The sequence below is a fragment of the Plutella xylostella genome, chromosome 17, assembly GCF_932276165.1.
Source record: "Plutella xylostella chromosome 17, ilPluXylo3.1, whole genome shotgun sequence".
NCBI lineage: Eukaryota > Metazoa > Arthropoda > Insecta > Lepidoptera > Plutellidae > Plutella > Plutella xylostella.
The window spans coordinates 8,510,923-8,530,862 of NC_063997.1; the positions used below are offsets into that span (position 1 = coordinate 8,510,923).

Sequence of the window (19,940 nt, forward strand, 5' to 3'; positions counted from 1 at the left end):
TTTAAATAATATCTAGATTTTATTATTCAATATTACTTATACAAAACATTCCGTGTTACTGTCGTTTCACAATTAACAAACTAATATCATAAAGTTATTCAAATTCATCTTATCCGCGCCATCCTGTGAACGAGGGAGATCTGAAACAAAGGAATGACTAATGAAGTAGTTGGAAAAAGTACATTTACATTTTGTTAACAACTGTTAAGCTTTTAATTTAATAATGATGATAGACATTAAAAACTTAGTTAAAAGTAGGTAACGACTGTGCAGATTACTGAAACTTAGAAGAAGTTGTTTAATGAACTACATTTTTTACTGTAAAAAAAATAGGTAAGTATAAGTATAACCTAACCAACGTTAAAAACCCACGATATTCAACACCAAAAGTGTCGAATGGCGAGGCCGATTTTGATAAAATATGACTAAGAACACTCGTAACATTACCCATAATATTAATCGAAATTCGGTTCGGCCGTTTGGACACTACGCTATAGATCGATACACACACACAGATACACTCTGACACTTCAAACGTTAACACCCCTCTTTTTTGTAGGGGGTTAAAAATCATACGCACACAGGTCATAGCCCGTAAGAGTCAACTGGAGGACACGAGGCTCCTCTCTGTTATGCGCTCACTATCACGCGCGGGCGGCGGGTGGGCCACTCGGTGACAATGGTTAATGATTAACGTGTAGACCTAGTGCCAATTATACTCTTAACAGAGCGACGTCCACTCGTTGACCACAAGGCGTTCACTGGTTGACCGCGCGACGTTTATTGGCGATAACGCGGCGTCCACCCGTGGACCATCACCATCTGTTAACAACGAGTGGACGCCGTGCGTCGAGGCAGTGCGGGGTGGGTGCCGGGTGGCTCTAAAGAGCTGTGTTGTGTGTATAATCTATGGATGCTGTAGATGGCGTTCAGAAACCGGTATAAACGTACGTGTTGAAGGTGGGCTGCGCGGGCGGCTGCTGCGTCTGCTGCGCGAGGTTTCCGAACGACAGCGTGTTCTGTGTGGCGAGGCTCTCGAATGTCGCGTTTGATTGGGTTGGCGTTCCGAAGCCTGCGGGCGAAATATAGTTATAAATACTTGATATTCACGCTACCTTTTTAGATTAACCTATTATGTATAGAAGTTTTCTGAAACTCGTAGAAGTGTCATTTAAGCCTAAAGGGGTGACCCATCAAAAAAAAATCTAAGGGTGTTTTTAATATTATTATGGTGCGGATTTCATCAAGCATGTGGAATCGCACGCCATTTACCCGCGTCCGCGTGTGTATTCCACGCATAACAGTAAACAGTTTTATGAAAATAACACTTGCGTGACACTCACGCGTACGGGGAAATCCCTCGTAGGTTTATGATGAAATCGTGAATGAAAACATAATTATCAAAAACACACTAATGAATGGTTGCAATAAAACTCACCAGCCGCCGGCGCAGCTCCCCCGAACATCTTGCCCGGCGAGGTGGACCCGAAGGCCGGGGCACCCCCGAACGCGGCGCCGCCCCCGAACGCCGCCGGCGCGCCGAACCCGCCGCCGGGGCTCTTGTTGAACCCGCCGAATGCCGGTTGCCCGAACCCGGGGGTTGGTGAGCCGAAGCTGTGGAGGGGAAGTTATGAGAAATGGTGGGTTATACAGAATGTTGCAAAAGGGGTATAGTTAGTGGAGAGGGAACCCTCCGCCGGGGCTCTTGTTGAACCCGCCGAATGCGGGTTGCCCGAAGCCGGGGGTTGGTGAGCCGAAACTGAGGACGGGAAAAGTAGTTAGCAAGACTGACTGTGTGTTATTTCTACGACTCTTGGTAATTTGAGAAAATAAATGAAAGATAATCTCCATAGAAAATTAAATACAGTACGTTTTTCAGGGGTGATTAAATTTAACGTGTGCGAACGCATATTAATTACCTGGCTGACTGTCCAAATGCTGGCTTCGCTCCAAATGAAGGTGAACCTCCAAATGCTCCAGGACCTACAAGAAAATAACACATTAATTATTTCGAAATTTATCTATTAGAAATCGATGAATCCAAGTCCAATTCTATGTCGATAAGAACCGATAACATCTATGATGATTCGTTATACATTAGAAAAACCTCAGGCTTAGAAATCGGCACTCATGAACTCACTAGCAGGCTGCGTCTGTCCGAAGGCGGCGGGCTGCGCGGGCGCGAACGCCTGCCCCGGGGAGCCCCCGCTGAAGCTGCCCGTGCCGAACACTGACGACGCTTGCTTTTTACTGCTCTATTATACTTTGTGAAATATAGCAAGAACCCTATGACAGCTGTCAAATCCATACATTTTATCTGTCATTAGCTGTTCCCGTGAGCTTCGCCTTAAAAAGATTTCCCGTGGGAATTCCGCGATAAAATGTAGCCTAAGTGTTAATCCAGGGTGTCAGCTAACTCCATACCAAATTTCATTGAAATCGGTTCAGCCGTTTTGACGTGAAGAAGTAACAAACATATTATACACACATATTCACAAACTATCGTATTTATTAATATTAGTAGGATACAGCTTCCTACATCCTCTACCAAGATTCAAGAAACTCACTAGCAGGTTGCGTCTGTCCGAAGGCGGCGGGCTGCGCGGGCGCGAACGCCTGTCCCGGGGAGCCCCCGCTGAAGCTGCCCGTTCCGAACATCGACGACGCTTGCTTTTTATTGCCATACCAGCTGTTCACGCGAGCTTCGCTTCGCCTTAAAAAGTTTGCCCGTGGGAATACCGCGATAAAATGTAGCCTATATCTTAATTCAGGGTATCAGCTAGCTCCAAACCAAATTTCATTGAAATCGGTTCAGCCGTTTTGACGTGAAAAAGTAACTTACATAGACACATACTCATAAACTTTCCCCTTTATAATACTAGTACTAGTAGGAAGTACAGTAGTGGACACTCACTAGCAGGCTGCGTCTGTCCGAAGGCGGCGGGCTGCGCGGGGGCGAACGCCTGCCCCGGGGAGCCCCCGCTGAAGCTGCCGGTTCCGAATACTGATGACGCTTGCTTTTTATTGCTATACTAGCTGTTCACGCTAACTCCATACCAAATTTCATTGAAATCGGTTCACCCGTTATGACGTGAAAAAGTAACTTACATAGACACATACTCATAAACTTTCGCCTTTATAAATATTATAAAGGCGAAAGTTTATGAGTACTACTATACTTCATACTAATATAGTATGAAGTATAGTAGTGGTCACTCACTAGCAGGTTGAGTCTGTCCGAAGGCGGCGGGCTGCGCGGGGGCGAACGCCTGCCCCGGGGAGCCCCCGCTGAAGCTGCCGGTCCCGAACACTGATGACGCTTGCGTTGTTTGCTGACCTGGGGTGGATACGGGAGTTATAATAATAAAATAATAAATAAAAAAAAAAAGTTTAGTTTAAAGATCACTTTATCAGCGTAAAGGGCAGAGAAACCTGACCCCTCTCAGAAGCATTGAGAGGGAACTATGAGAGGGGGCTCAGGTTTCTCTGCCCATGACCGTATACTAATATGCTGATAGTGTAGTCCGCTTGACTGTATAAAACCATAAAATAAATAATAATTATTTAATAACAGTTTGCTTGATTTGATACATAATTCATAATTCTATTTTTATATCTCATCTCTGCCATCCAAAGGTTGTCTGGTAGAGATTGCTATAAGCAATAAGGACGCTTTTTTGTACTGTTATTATTTTTAAGTTTTTATTTTGTATGTTTTTCTATTTTGGTGCAAATAAAGAGTATTGTATTGTATTGTATAATTCACAAAATATCGAAATACCTACTAGATTTCTTTGCATTCTACACTCACTCATCATCATCATCAGCCCTTTATTGCCATCATCAGCCATCACTCAACAACACTGCGGGAACCTCGCCATCTTTAACTATTAAAACATAAAAATAATTACCAAAAGCGCTCCCGCCAAAGCCCCCGCCGCTGGATGCACCACCCCACAGGTTCGTGGCTGGCTTCTGGAAGGCCTGCGCCTGCGCCGCGCCGCCGAAGATGGCCACCGCCGGGCTCGCCTGCCCGAAGGTCGAATTACTCGAACATGTATAGTGTATACCCACCTATGACGGTGGAATAACAGCTTCGGAAACCCACTTGCTCAGCACCAACAGGTTGCTTGATACAAGATTCACAGAATACTGAAGTCCCAATATACCTACCTACTAGATTTCTTTGCAATCTACACAAACTGAACCTCCCTCTATTGGTTATTCTTTTTTTGTACACTCCAACTTTCAACATCATCATCAGCCGTCAATCTACAACACTATAGGTAACTTGCCATATTCAACGGTTAAAAATAATGACCGATAGCGCTCATTTCGTAGCCCCAGGGTATTTTCTTCTATACGTGTAACAAACAACACTATTTACACACCTTGCAATCCTCGACCGGTATAAAAAACCGAAAAGGATACATAATAATTAATAGTAATTACCAAAAGCGCTCCCGCCAAAGCCCCCGCCGCCGGAGACACCGCCCCACAGGTTCGTGGCTGGCTTCTGGAAGGCCTGCGCCTGCGCCGCGCCGCCGAAGATGGCCGCCGCCGGGCTCGCCTGCCCGAACGTGGACTTGCTCGCGAATATATATATATCTATGCCTACGATATAGTGGAATACCAGCTTCGGAAACCTACTTGCTCAACACCAACAGGTTGCTTGATACATGATTACCAAAATACCAAATTCTCAATATACCTACCTGCAAAATTTCGAATTTTCAATATACCTGCAAAATTTCTTAGCATTTTACACTCACTCACTCAACATCATCACCAGCCCTCTATTGGCTACAGACCTCATTTTGTAAACTCCAACGTTTTCTATCATTCTACAACACTTTAGCAAACCCTAACTCGCCATATTCAACGGTTATAACATAAAAATAATTACCAAAAGCGCTCCCCCCAAAGCCCCCGCCGCTTGACGCACCACCCCACAGGTTCGTGGCTGGCTTCTGGAAGGCCTGCGCCTGCGCCGCGCCGCCGAAGATGGCCGCCGCCGGGCTCGCCTGCCCGAACGTGGACTTGCTCGCGAATATAATAATATGCCTACGATGGTGGAATACAAGGTCCAGAAACCTACTTGCTCAGCGCCAACAGGTTGCTTGATACATGATTCAAAATATGAAATTCCCAATATACCTACTAGATTTCTTTGCATTCTACACTCACTCAACATAAAGCCCTCTATTGGGTATTCCTTTTGTGTACTCTAACATTTTCTGTATTACCTATTACCGCTCAATATCACTGTAGGCAAATCGCCATATTCTGCAGTAAAAAATTAAAATAATTACCAAAAGCGTAACCTCTATACGTAACAACAACACACCATATAATCTTCGATAGCTAAAAACGAAATTGAAACGTAAATTACTAGTAATAATTACCAAAAGCGCTCCCGCCAAAGCCCCCGCCGCTTGATGCACCACCCCACAGATTCGTGGCTGGCTTCTGGAAGGCCTGCGCCTGCGCTGCGCCGCCGAAGATGGCCGCCGCCGGGCTCGCCTGCCCGAACGTGGACTTGCTCGCGAACACGTTCGATGGAGACGATGAGCCGAAGCCTGGGGAGCTGTTGGGGATAATGTTAATTGGTTAAAGACAATTTTTGGTCCTTCCAGCCGGATTTGTTTTAAGTTATGAAGTGCTGTTGTTAGCGGAAATGAAATTAAGGTACTTATGCTTATGTATTGATTGATTTCGTACGTAGGTATAGTACAATTTTGAAAAAAAGCTGTTGCATTGAGTTTTGAAGTTAAGTAGGTATTACTAATGCTAAAAATCACATTCAACTCGTATAAAAACAAAAGCAGTAGAAGGGAAAGACACAATACCATTTTAGATTTTACAAAAGAATAGAATAAAGTATTATTAATTAAAAATAACTTACCCTCCACCAAAGATGCTACCGGTGGGCTGCGCGGGCGCAGTCGTGGTGGAAATACTCGCGGCCGCAAACAAGTTGTCTCCAAACAACGACCCCCCACTCTGGGCTTGCGTCGTGGCTGTGGGCGACCCAAACACTGACGCTTGAGTCGTAGCCGTCGGACTACCGAACAAAGACGATTGCGTAGTCGCCGAACCACCGAATAGCGACTGAGTTGTTGTTGTCGGTGATCCGAACACTGAGGCTTGCGTTGTGGCAGCAGCAGCAAATATAGACTGGCCGGTCGAAGCGGAACTAAATATGGACGCGGGAGAAGCGGTCGGGGAAGCCCCGAAAGCAGATTGAGTGGTCACAGTTGTTGACCCGAATACAGAAGAAGATGTACTTTTGGCTGCCGCAGCGAATATTGAACTCGGACTGGCAGAGCCGAATACGGAAGCTTGTGTTGTAGCTGCAGATCCGAATACAGATTGGTTCGTGGCAGTTGGTGTGCCGAATACGGAAGCAGCAGTGGTGGCTGGTTGGAAGCTCGATGATTGGCTGAGAGGTACAAAGCCAGTCGAGTTAGTAGTAGGAGGGGTACCGAAAGCACTGACTTGCGCTGTGGGTTGAGCCCCAAATACTGAAGACGGAGTTGATTGGGAGGTTGCCACTACAGGTGCGGTAGAAACTGGTGTAGTTGAAGAACCAAAGACGGAACTTTGAGTGGTAGTAGTGGTCGGTTTGGCAAATAATGAAGACGGTGACGCAGAAGACGCTACGGCAGCAGCGAAAATGCTTGATGCACCTGAATTCGTCGTTGTTACGGCGGAAGTACCAAAGACTGATGGGCTTTGTGCCGAAGTGGTAGTAGGGCTGAATAGTGAGGGTTTTGACGAAGTGGGAGTGATGGATGTGGGTGTTGAGGGGGTTCCGAAGAGAGAAGGCTGCGTGGTAGGAGTACTGGCCGACCCAAATACCGCGGATGGCTTTTGACCTGAAATATAAATTTTCTTATCAGAGTTTATAATTTTTTAACGAACGGCAATTTATTTCGTAGAGTTAAACTGTAACGATGAGTATGATTATTATAATCAAGGAAAAAAAAACAACGAAGTACCTGCATTAGCAGAAGCAAATATGGACGCGGCGGACGAAGATTTCACCTCACTGGCAGGTTTCTCGGGTTCTTTACCAGATTCCGGTTTTGTTTCTGTTGGTTTTGGTTCCGTTTTTGCTTCCACTGAAAATAAAATGATAAAATCAAAATGTGGCCCTTCAAAGTATCACACAGACTAGCAAATTATAGCATACAACCTTATTCTATGTGTGTTTACTACCAAGAAGATAAATAACATAGTTTACCTGGCGTTGCACTTGTAACAGACTGAAGAGGTTGCGAAGGTGCACCGAAAGATATTGGTTTGACAGCTTGTTCTGCTACACCAAACTTAGGCGCACTGTTCTCTTTCTTGTCCACTTCTGCTGATTTACTAACTTCGACTGATTTCGATTGTTCGGGCACATTCTCCTTTACTTTCTCTGCCACTTTTTCGGCTGGTTTCGGCTCGAGCTTGGTTATACCGTCAATTTTACCAAAACTGAATGCCCCTTGGCTTTGTGATTTCACAAGGTCTGGTACGTTTTGTCCATTACCAGCTAAGGGGGTCGGTTTGAAAGCGAATGTTACTGCAGGTTTTGTTTCCTTCACTGCCTCTGTTTTTACAGATTCAGGTTTTACAGTTGCACCATTTTGGGTTTTGTTCGGGTCTTGAGTTCCAAATAGTGGCTGGCGGGGTTGGGTCAGAAGTTTGGCTATTTCAGACGTCGGTTTTGATGTTGGCACATTCGATGATGCTTGTGAAGTGGCCAATGGGGTGGACGCTGTAAATAATTATAACATTTACATAATATACGAGTAACATTCATGGATTTAAATGTATCATGATTTAATAATGAACAATCCAGCTATTACTAACATAATAAATGATATACGTACCCGCAAAAGCAGTAGGAGAACAAATCTTCTGTCCCATAAACAAGTTATTCTCACTTCTAGTCATAGTAAGCTGTGATTTGTTCTGCAAGAGATCTTTCAGAGCGCTCCTAGTAATGTCAGAAACGGGCGGTGAACTTTGTGCTGTGGATGTCGGTTTTTCGACAGACGCATCAGTTTTAGCAGTGGGGGCTGCAAACGGTATAGTTTCCTTTGTAGTAGGAACGCCGAAAGCCGTTGGTTTTTCAGTAGAGCTACCAAAGGCAGTTATGGGAGTCGAAGTTTTGGTGCTAGGTGCGCCAAAAACTGTGGTTTCCTTGGCACTAGATGCACTGAACGAGATAGATTTCTGGATGGCAGGGGTCGATGTTATCGGTTGTTTTACAGATTGAGCCGGCTGGGGTTTCGGCTGGGTTTGAGTCTGTGGCTGTTCCTGTTTTGGCTCTGGAAGAAAAAATATTATGGTTTAGGTACCATTAAAGAAACTGCTTGAAGATTAAAATTTTCGACATGTGGAATGTGGTCATATTTTTTTATATGTGTGTTTCGTGCTGATATACAAACCGTTTGTAAGCTCTAGGACTACGGGCTATATCTTTATGTTCATGAAACAGCACTCGGTACTAACAATACTAACCGTCAGTGAAGAGCGTTCTGGCCACATTACCGAAGCCAGCTGTAGGCGTTGGTTTCACGTTGGTGACGGGACTCGCGCCGAAGGACAATGGCATCTGCTTCTCTTGACTTAAAGCTGGTTTTTGCTCAGACGGAACTTGGGGAGCTGGAAATATGATTATGCTTTAAAAATATATACAAAAATAGTGCACCTCAGCACTCAGCAGTCTCAAAGCAGCCAGTTCTGAATAGGGATACGGCTCCTAAACTACTCCACTGGATGTCATGTGAAGGTTTTCACATATAGCTCTCATTATGCATCATTTACAAGTTGAAAACGCAATAATTTGAGGGGCAGGATGGGACTTTTATTTTAGCACGCCATTTTGTTCAGTAATCTAAAAAAACTTGTATGTATGAAAGTACTTGATATGTTTTTTTAAAATATATTTTTATCCTACATACCGTACTGCGAAACTTGCGGCTTCCATTGCTGAGTTTCCGCTTTAGGCTCCACCTTTACTTCAGCACTCTCGTTTAATTTACTCTTTTCCTTCACACTCTTCTGGTAGCTCAGTCGCATCGCCTCCAAATGTTGTGTCAGTTCGAAATTGACAGGCTTGATTTTGACAGTCTTGCGGTTTGACAGCATGTCACGGAGCGCATCCAGTTTTTGCGCTGTCAATTTCTCGTTTTCTATTGTCTTCTTACGTTCGGCTTCTATACTCATGTTGAGAATGTTCTTGGTGAGCTTTGAAAGAGGGTCCCTGTAAGACACATGATGGTATTCAAATTTACAAAGATATACTGGCTACTAGATTATTAATTTTGAATTTATAAATTGCATAAGCCCTTAATCAAGGTAAGGGTACATGAATATTCCCAAATATATTTTTCAATGGCAAAAAAATAAAAATACTTACCAATATTTAAAAATCAATAATTTTTCAAAACTTACTTCTTAAAAGGCGTACTCCTCAGTAACCCCCCGCATTTGATCATGGGCGAAGCCTCACACTCGTCCAGGGTATTCCTGAGGCTGCGCAGCACCGCCTGTTGTCTTGACAATATCTCCTGCTGCTTGACCAACGGTTGGTACACGTCGTCCAATATTGGACGCAGCATTCGCTGGCCGGGACTGGAAATAATCATAATAATTATTTGCTTTAAAATATGTATGGTACACTCTGGACAGACTAACACTAATCTGACTAGCTAATCCTTTCGACACAGTGACAAACCCATGTACAGCTAACGTGTCGGTCAGCAGATGAACTGGGATGATTTATGAATAATATAGAAAGAAGTTTCAAAAATTCTACAGTTGGTCGAATCTACCGTTCTGGCACCGTTCAGTAGGACTGGCACCTCCTTGTAATATCTGATACGAACACACACACTATAAGGATTAACGATCGCTATGCACACCTTTTAAACAGTTGGAAGTTATAGTATAGATACCACTGCATTTCAAACTCTATTCCAAGGACTTCGGACAGAAAACACAACAAACTCCATTCACGGATTCACTGGCTGTGAGGTCCATTAGTATAAATCCACTTGGTTTAAAACTTCAACCCATATACCTACTTAGAAAGGAAAACGCAACAAAACTCCACTCACGGGTTCAACTTGGGGTCCCTGGCGGAGAGGTCGTTCCACTGCAAGTCCAGCGCCTTGCTGGCCTGCTGCAGCTGGCTCTGCACGTAGTACGCCAGCTTCTTCACCGACGCCAGCCGCTTCGTGGTCAGCGGGTCGATCTGGGACCATTCGTCGTGTCTGGAAGAAGTGTTATGTGGGTTAGTAAAGGTGAGTAAAGTTATGATAAAGAAACCATGACTGATGTTGAGTTAGGTGAAAAAGATTTGGAGGGTGCATGACTAACAATACTTTTTCGATTTATACTATTCGAATAAAAGTATGTATACATAATGAAATGAAGGAAGGTAATAAATACTACTTTGGCTAGGAACTTTTGCGCCTGGCTTTTGTTCATTGCAAGCAATAATTAGGAATAATAACCATTATTAACTTGTATCGGCGACGTCTTGATGACGAAATTGGTATATAATTTCGACTAACCTTCGGGTGCATTAATTATGTGCGGGTCTTAAACAAGGACAAATAGACTCTTCAAACACACAACACCACTCAGACTGGGCGTATACTAAGACGCAGATACAACACAGCAAAGAAACAGAGATACTCCGTGATTGTATGCGAGATCAGACAAGACAGTATGAACCCTGCTGTGTTGCGCGGCCGGCGTCCTAAGATACGCCTAGCCTCATTGTCAGTCTAGAGCTAGAGCTATACCAAACGATACATACTCAGAATGCGTCCGCGCCTCCGCTACGATGGCGCACGTCCTCACTAGCTCCAGCTTGAGCTGTATGATGGTGGCGCTCAGCTCCTCTATAGAGCAGTCTTTGCGCAGCTGTTCCGAGCTGAGCGAGTGGACGAAGGTCTCCGTCGCTTCGCTTAGCTCTTTGAGGTTGCTGTTGAGGTTTGGCTGCGGGGAAAGAGCAGAGGTCAATAAAACAAGTGCAGCGCTTATAGTGATGTAGGTATGTGGAACACAAAGCTTGGGTAAATATGCTACTGTGGTTAGTTTAAAAAAGGTTAGCAAATTAAGTGCATACATTTTCGAGTCGAGGGTTACATGTTAGTTTCCGCTAGGGGCGACACTTTGTATGGGAGAAATTTCAGCATTTTCAGCGCAAATGCTTGACTTCAGCAGACCAAAATTGCATTCAAATAAAAATATAATAACTACAACAGTCCGTAAACTCACCATCTCCTCATAGAACATCATCTTGAACCGGTACAGTTCGGTCTGGAACTCGTTCACCTCTTTCACTAGTATCTTCTTCAGCTCCTGAAAAGTTTTTATTTTTTTATATTTGTAAAATGAATTTCAAACGAAAGACAACTTCCATTCGAAAAAGGGCTCTTATATCCTAGGAGAACAACAGTTTAGTTTTTATTATATTATGTACGATCGTGTGTATAAATATATCGTGTTTATCATATTGTTATATACCTGGCTGACATTAGCCGCGGCCACTCGCTCTTGTTCTGCCTTGGCCTTGGCTGTTGCTTCCAGGGCCGCTTGGGATGGCTCCGGCTTCGGTGGAGGCTTCTGTTGTTGTTGCTGCTGCTGAAAAAAGAAGTAAGTAATTGCAACAGAACTGCAGGTAATTCAATAAAAAACCATTCATAATCATTTATTTATTTATTTATATACACTTTATTGCACACAAAAATCATCATCATCATTAGCCTATAGCAGTCCACTGCTGGACGTAGGCCTCTCCCAAAGCATGCCACTGGATGCGACTCTTTAGCTTTCCGCGTCCAATCATAACCAGCCACCTTTTGCAAGTCGTCACTCCATCTAGCCGGAGGGCGTCCCACACTACGTTTGCCGTGTCGCCAAAAACCATTATACATATACCAAACTTCAACTTTCAACGTGAGCTGGTCTATAAGAAATCTTGGGTATTATAGGTACTTACAGGTGGGGGTTGGGCCTGCGGCTGAGCTGGTGCAGGCTTCGGCGCCGCTGGCTGCTTCTGATCGCCGGCCCCAAACACTGAAATGCCAAATAAAATAGGGTGATGCAAAAGTCGTATTGGAAGGTCAAGAGGGTTCCGCCCCAATTAGGTTTTTCAAACTTACCACTTTCACTACGTAAAATAGGTATCTAAGATGCGACGTTGAAAATGCGTGAAATTAACTTCATCCCGAGAGGAAAAATTTTGCTAAAGTCTTCGTACAAACGTAGGTCCGAAGGACGAGTTGCAACCCCTTTTCCCTTTTTTCCAAAACCTTTAAAATTATTATTCAACTGCCCACGTTTAATTTACTCACAAGTGCTCTGTCCATAAGACGGCGGCGGTGGTTTCTGCGCCGGAGCAGCGGCCGAAACAGGGGCCCCGAAACCGGAAACAGTCTGTCCACTGCCGCTAAAAGCGGAAGTAGCTTGACCGGCAGGTTTCCCGAAAGCCGGCGCCATCTGTGGGGCGACCCCGAAAGCTTTTTGTGCCCCGAACTGGGGTGTTGAAGAGAATGCTTGGGATGTGGGTGTTGGTTGACTGGCTGGCGCGGGTTGCGGCGTGGGTTGGGCTAGTCCGAAGGTTGCCTGGGTAGAAATGATAAGTAAGTTGATTAAATCAACAGATTGAGTAAAGGTAATTAGATGAAACAATAAAAAATAGTATTTTTTAAATTGACAAATAAAGGATAATTTTTCAGAGATTTTTGGCGGCTAGCAAATTCAGATGAATTACCTGTAGCTGACTCTTCGCTGGTTCTGGAGCAGCCGGCGCGACACCGGGGATGTCACTGGAAAACCATTAAATATTTAGTACAAAAGACCCATTATATTTCACATCGGGATCCCTATATACAATACTTCATTATGGTGAATGGGTAAAGGTTGGCGTCTTGGGATTACTCCTTCACACATTACACACTTTTAAGTCTTAAAATAGCCTTTTCAAGAGTTCTACACTATATGTATAAGTCATATTTTTGTTATATCTACCCTATACTAGCCTCCAGGGTACTGAAACCTTTACCAAAAGTCGCAAAACACAATTTGTTAAGAATAACGAGATTTTACGAGATGCCCTTTCCTTTACTATGCAAGTTCTAAAGCCTTTATAATAGTCACTCACCTAACAAGCGTGGCGGCGGGCAACACGAGCTGCTGCGGAGGCGCGCACACCGGCGGCGCCTGCTTGTTCAGATTGATCACGTTGAACACTGTGAGCAGCCCGCACTGCGACACCACGTGGAGCAGCGGCATGTGGGGGAGCGTCTCGTTCTCGCCTGGGGTTGAACAGATTGCTATTAGTTATGGAACTTCTATTGTAGAAGAAAGTACTTATGGCTATGAAATTGACCTGATTATTGGCTATTAGTTAAGAAGTGGTACTTCTATTATTAAGTATGGCTATGTTTATTAAAATTGAATGGCTTTGAAATACATTCCATTGCTACCGCCACGATATACTGCCCTTGGCTTGTGCAATCAAGCCATTATCCAAAGACTACTTGTCTAGCAGGCCAGAGGGCGTCTCACGCTACGTTTGCCTCACTCATCATTCTCCGACATGGAGTTACGGCAGATACAACGAAATCACCTGCTACCTTTCAGTTTGCAGATCTTAGCAGCTATTTACCTGACTAACGAAACATTACTTTTACGACTAGTATTGTAACAACACTTGCCCCACGGAAGCTGGTGTATGGCGCACGTGTCAAAGCTGACTCCGAGTGGAAAGTTCTCGATCTTTTTGTCCGTCAGAGGTAGCTCCGGCCGCGCTTCATCCGTCTATAAGAATAACGCACTATTAACACACGAACTAATGATTATGTACAAAATACTGTTATGCGACATAATTATAGTCGTCCTTCTCCCAGTGTCATGGGAGGGAGCGTGAGGTTATTTATGTGTGTAAAATGCACCATAGGGATACTTTTTACACAGAAAATCTAGATCATTGTTACGATACATCTATTAAATAAGTTTACATAAGATTGAGTCGGTTTCAGGCACAAAATAAATAACGTAAATTTTATACACATATACCTGACACCATTGAAGCCAGTTGGCCCCGTCGGCCGAGCCCAGTGTGGCGATCTCCATACTGTTGGACGACGCCGCCAGAATCAGGTTCCTAACAAATACGAATAATATCACATAATGACATCAACAATCGCCTGACTCAGTCTATAACAGTTTACAGCAGATCATGGGCCTTTTAGATAGATAGATAGATAAGTTATTTATTTACTTAACACAACATATACACAGGTTACACAGAAAGATTTCTATAGATTGGCAAGTTGCTTGGCGACCCTCCTTGCGGGGTGAAAGACGCGGAGGGGACGAGGTACCCAAGACGACAGCGGGTAGCGGGAGGGTAGCGGGGAAGGGCAACGCGTGCACTGCATGTCATTGTTACGGCAGTCTCGGCCGCGCAGCCGAGGCGGCCACATGTCTTATATAGTCTGTCATAATTTGAGTGCGCTGTGCGACCCACATGAGATCATTGATCCTGAGACCATTAGTCTTAGGATGAGTGTTGAGACCTTTTTAATATTATCATTATATTATTATTAGGTATCTATAATTCGTCAACAAAATAACGTCAAAAACAACAAATCGTATAATGTCTCAATATAGGGGCTTCTTGTAGAACAGCGTACCGGATCAGTCATGCTACGCGGCTAAAGGTTGGTACTGCGCAGTCAGATACGAAAAAGTAAACAACAAAGACGAAGAGTCCATATGACAGTGCGTCAGTTGTCAGTTCTTGTAACTAGGAAAGCAACCAAAATTTATGTGATTTAATGAAAGTAATTAATGAGCAAAACACAGAGAAAAATTACAAAATTGATGAAATTTTGAAAGAAAATGGTGATATCGTGCTTCGCCTACCCCCATACCACCCGGAATTAAATACTATTGAACTTGTGTGGCGGTACGTGAAAGGCGAGCTCGCAAGAACGTCGATTGACTCTAACTTAGATAAAGAGATAAAAGACTTAGAGTTGCTTTTCTCTAATTATTCGCCTGAAAAGTGGAGAAATTGTGACGACCATGTCATAAAAAATTAAGACGAATATTATAAATCTGATAGAGTATTTGACGATGTATTGGACAGGTATGTTATTGTTTATTTATAATTTAATGTAAATTAAACATAAAATATTATAGGTGTACACTGAACTAATATGACTGGCGTACTCTAGTACATTATACTTCAAAGTAGGTATAATGTTTTTTGGTTTTTGTCTTAGATTTATAATTGAAGTTAATGAAAACAATGATGAAGATGATGATGACGACGACGATGAACAAGTTCAAACAGAGAGTGAACATGAAAGTGACATGGAAATTGATTTATAAGATAAAACACTTTTACATAAATAAATTCAAATTGGTAGATATTCTGAAGGTAAACATCCAAATTTTAATGCTGTCAACTATAAATTTTAAGCTAAATATGACATTTACTCATAGAATAAAATTTTACTTACAGTTCCCCAAAATTGATAATGCGCATAGAAATCTTCGCCATTGTTCGGCAACGGTCGTATTTCCGAACGCCATGTATTTAGATATGTATTTAGAGTGGTTAAGTGCATTTTCTTCATGCATTTTTTTTTAGATTTATGTGTTTGGTGCTAAAAGAGATATTGATTTATCAGTAACGAAATTTGAGTCGATAATTCATAATATTGTCATAATATTAAAATTTACTTCGAAAATGTTACAGTACTTTTCAAATGTCTTGCTCAAGCTGGTGTTAATATGGATGAAATAAGGTTTGAATAACACAAGGTTTATGTTAGAAGATTGGATGGATTTAAAACACAGGTTTACATTAAAATCTCAGTTCAAAAGTATTTACAGCGCTGATCATTCACAATTACAATAACAATTACAACTTGGTCTTTTGGGTGTGGCTTTATTGGCTAAGTGAAGTCTATCAATGTGACGTATATTTTATTCTTAAATGTGCCTCATAATATGGCGTCGTCAAAAATAATTAAAGTTGAAATTAAATTCACATTTGAAAAAAATAACATAACGATGTGTAATTGCAGCTCTTTATAATTCCACAAAAGTAATACTGATCTTGACCTTGAGACCTTTGACTGATCGGTGACAGCCACCGACCGCCCAAATTGTTTTCGATTATGTGTCACATGATATTGACTACTATTTGTTTCGAACAAGGATCAAAATGCAAGTGCTTTTACGATTGAATGATTCGGGTGTTTCCGGGAATACGACAGTTTGCGAAGATTTGCATGTGCATCATTAATATGGGAGAACTGTACGTTAGAAATAGTTTCAAGCTATCGCGAGATTAATCCGGGCACACTTTTCTACGTGTGTAGCATGTCGTGCTACCTCGCCCCCGCCACTTCTTTCACCCCGCAAGGAGGGTCGCCAAGTAACTTGCCACATTATAACATTAAGGCCTTGTTCCACAATGTCTGGTTAGTGGCTACCTGTGAGATAAAATACATGCTGTCACTGTCAAGAAAATAATAACAGAAAGTGACAGCATGTATTTTATCTCACAGGTAGCCACTAACCAGACATTGTGGAACAGGGGCTAAGTTTAAGATTACATTAACACAAAATATTATTATGAACAGACAGATAGATAAGCAACATGTGTATTTATCATGTTAGCAAAAGGGTTCTGACTCAGCATAATACTATGATTATAATTAAATAATCACAGCGCTGGTATCTGCTGTCCGCATCAGGTTAAAAAAAATCCAATAAGGATTTGTGAAGATACAATGTTATGAAAGTCGTAAGTCAATTAAGAAAGGGAGTCAGGATCTATACAAGAAATTGCATTAAAAATCCAGCACAGTTTTAATATCGGCAACTTACCACTGAGCGATGCCGTGTAGATAGTAATACCAGGGCCGGCTGGAGCCCATGCTGAAGCAGACGTCCTCGTAGTTGAGGCACGACGGCTGCCCGCCCTTGGGCGTGTTCACGATTGTCACAGCTGCAATATTTATAAAATTTATTTATTTTTAACTACGTGGTGCACAAGGCCTAAAACCCTTCGTTAATTGGAAGGAGACCCATGCCCCAGCAGTGGGGATGTGATGATGAACCGAAAAATAGTGGTAAATGACTGTCGTGTGTATTTTTCTATGGCATTGTAGCATTATAAAATTTATGTTTTTTTAAATAATGAGTATATCACACCTGGCCGACTTTTATCAGCAGCATTTCTGAAGACCACCGCAAACTGGTAAGTGGATATCCAGTGTATGGCCACGGCCTCTACCGGGGCTCCCTCGAAGAGGTTTGGTGCTGGCACTGTTTTCATCGGAGACAAGTCTGGCTTGTACTGGCAGAGTGTGCCGTCACTGTTGCCAATCACTAGCTGCTTGCCTTTAGGACTCCAGCAGAGGCATCTGGAATGGAATGTATTTCAATATACAGCAGCAGAAAGTATGTATAAGTAAGTTTTCTATAAATAATTAAAGTTGCTCAGTATGTCCCATACATTTCCAACATAAATAGGTACCTACTCTGATAAAATTCCACACTTTTTGATCAAAAAGAGCATCTTCACTAGTGAAGGTCTACTCCACTCTTCACTATGTGTAGGGCTTGTATGAGAGTGACAGGTTATTCCACCTTCTTTAACCCTTTGAGTGCCAATGGTACCTCATACCACTGGAACCTGGCCCATAAACACGGACTATATGCAATACATAGTCCATGTTAAGCAGAATCAATTTAAAATTAATTGGACTGGTAGTCAGGCTTACCTGGCTTTTGCTTGTACTTTTTTAATTTGCTTGCTGCTAACTTGAGCAACAAGTAGTGTTCCATCAAAGTAAGCTATAGCGATTGTGTCTGGTACACATGGGTTCCACTGCAGTGATGACACAAAGGTTGATGCATTCACACCAACATTTAGAGAAGTTACTGGTGCTACATTCTGAAATGAAAGTTCCAATGAATTACAGTAACATTAAATTTAAGTTGATTTATATTATTTATAGTGTCCATTTGCCCAATTGTCTCCTTATTAGCATTGATTACAATACAAGTAAAATAAAACTGCATGGATGGTATAATTCCAAAAGATAAAGAACAAAATGACTGGTGCTAAATAAAGACTCTAACCTGATTTGTAAAATCAGCAACTTTGTACACAGCCAGGGTGCTCTGTCCAGTGACGGCCAGGAGCTCATGGTCGCAGCTCACAGCAATGTGTGTCGGCCGGTCCGCCAGCTTCACCGACATGTGCTGTGGGGTCTCACACGACTTGTCCACCAGGTGTTGTAAATAGTACACTGAAAATTATAAAGAATGATTAAATTTTGTTATTAGTTACTTGTTTCGGTACAGTCGACGATAAGTGGAAGTGGAGACCATGGCACTGGTGCCATAGGACTACAAAACATCAAATCAATAAACAGATTTGTTTTAGGGTATTTAATACATATTATATCGCGATTAAATATCTTAATAAATAATTGATTGATTGCTTGATGAAATTATGTTATTCTTACCTGACAATGAGCCATCCGGCGAACCGATGAAAACAATACCATATTTACTGGCACTAGCTACCAAGTTGTAACCACGGTTAGGTAGTTTATCGCATGTGTTAAACACTTTGATTTTACGTTGTAGTTTGTACAGCAAGTTCTGATGAGAAATTTAAGTTATATTAAATTATAAACAATGATGTAAAGTTTTATTAGTAACTATACATAGAGGTTAGAAATACGCAATACCCACCGGTTCGTCAACCGAACTTGGTCCAAATTGAACCTCCATATTTACTTTGTTCTATGTTTTTACACTGCTCTTTTAATTATTGGGGTGGAAAAGTATTTATTTTAGTACTTTAGTATATTTATCAAATAAAAACAACGAAAATCCAACGAACAACGAACAAAATTGAAGTTCGCTTGTTGTTTTTGATTTGTCACTGTCACTAGTGTCACTGCCAGTGTCAGTAGTTTTGTCTGTGGTCTGACATTTCTCTCAGAATAAAAGCCGTGTTATGAACACGATGTTATTGATTAAGATCGTTAAGATAAAAAGAATATATTTATTTCGTATTTTCTGTTGAGGTATTTTATACAAAATGAAAGTGGCCGCGTTCCTTGATTCCATGTTTAAACCCTCATCGTTTAGTCAATGCAATGGCACTTTGTCGTGGCTTACGTGCACTTTTTACCATTATGTTCTGAATGTTATCGGTTTCCGAATGTACGGCCCTGTTGCGTATGAAAGTATGTATTACAAACTCCAGAATAAGGAATGCAAAGTTTATGAGAAATATTGTTCCTTGGTTACAGTAGCATACGGATCAACCTTTAGAAACGAGCGTCTAAACAGACGTAGGTAAATAAATAAATAAATATGTGGGGACATCTCACACACGGCCATCCGACCCCAAGCTAGGCAGAACCTGTGTTATGGGTGTCGGACAGCTGATATATCTACACAAATACATAGATAGATAGTTACTACCTAAATATAAATATCAACACCCAAGACCCGAGTACAAATATCTGTCTTTAAACAAATATCTGCCCCAGCCGGGAATCGAACCCGGGACCTTCAGCATAGCAGTCAGGGCCACTAACCACTACGCCATTCGACCGTCCTAATTGGTATTTGTAGACGAAAAGTCGTAAGCCGTTGTTGTTTGACGTGTTCATGATTGGAGAACGCAAACGTAGCGTGGGACTACATCTACATGGGTAGCGGGAAGTAGAAGACTATATACTTAGGTCAGAAATACTGAGGACCGAGTGTTGTTGTGAGAGGATAATAATGTCCAGATTGTCCAGCAACTTACCTAATTACTTACCTACATACTTATAGGTAGGTACCTACTATAGGGTAAAAATAAGAACTCGGTA

At 42.3% G+C, this 19,940-nt stretch overlaps 1 protein-coding gene across 1 annotated transcript; it reads right to left on the reverse strand.

Moving 5' to 3' along the window:
• LOC105389460 (nuclear pore complex protein Nup214) lies at nucleotides 1–18,951 on the reverse strand. The gene is made up of 32 exons (XM_048626911.1): nucleotides 18,805–18,951; nucleotides 18,573–18,711; nucleotides 18,184–18,353; nucleotides 17,823–17,995; nucleotides 17,251–17,462; nucleotides 16,924–17,044; nucleotides 14,092–14,179; nucleotides 13,731–13,833; nucleotides 13,175–13,328; nucleotides 12,785–12,839; nucleotides 12,366–12,636; nucleotides 12,011–12,087; nucleotides 11,789–11,791; nucleotides 11,536–11,655; nucleotides 11,287–11,370; nucleotides 10,823–11,004; nucleotides 10,116–10,271; nucleotides 9,451–9,630; nucleotides 8,958–9,259; nucleotides 8,515–8,658; nucleotides 7,881–8,321; nucleotides 7,247–7,765; nucleotides 7,002–7,124; nucleotides 5,906–6,878; nucleotides 5,393–5,587; nucleotides 4,907–5,043; nucleotides 4,453–4,614; nucleotides 3,221–3,337; nucleotides 1,920–1,983; nucleotides 1,439–1,614; nucleotides 952–1,072; nucleotides 1–140 (listed from the first exon to the last, which is right to left on the reverse strand). Exons 1-32 carry the CDS (start codon nucleotides 18,841–18,843, stop codon nucleotides 110–112), a joined length of 5,832 nt encoding a protein of 1,943 aa, XP_048482868.1. The 5' UTR covers nucleotides 18,844–18,951; the 3' UTR covers nucleotides 1–109.
• Nucleotides 18,952–19,940: the final 989 nt, after the last annotated feature.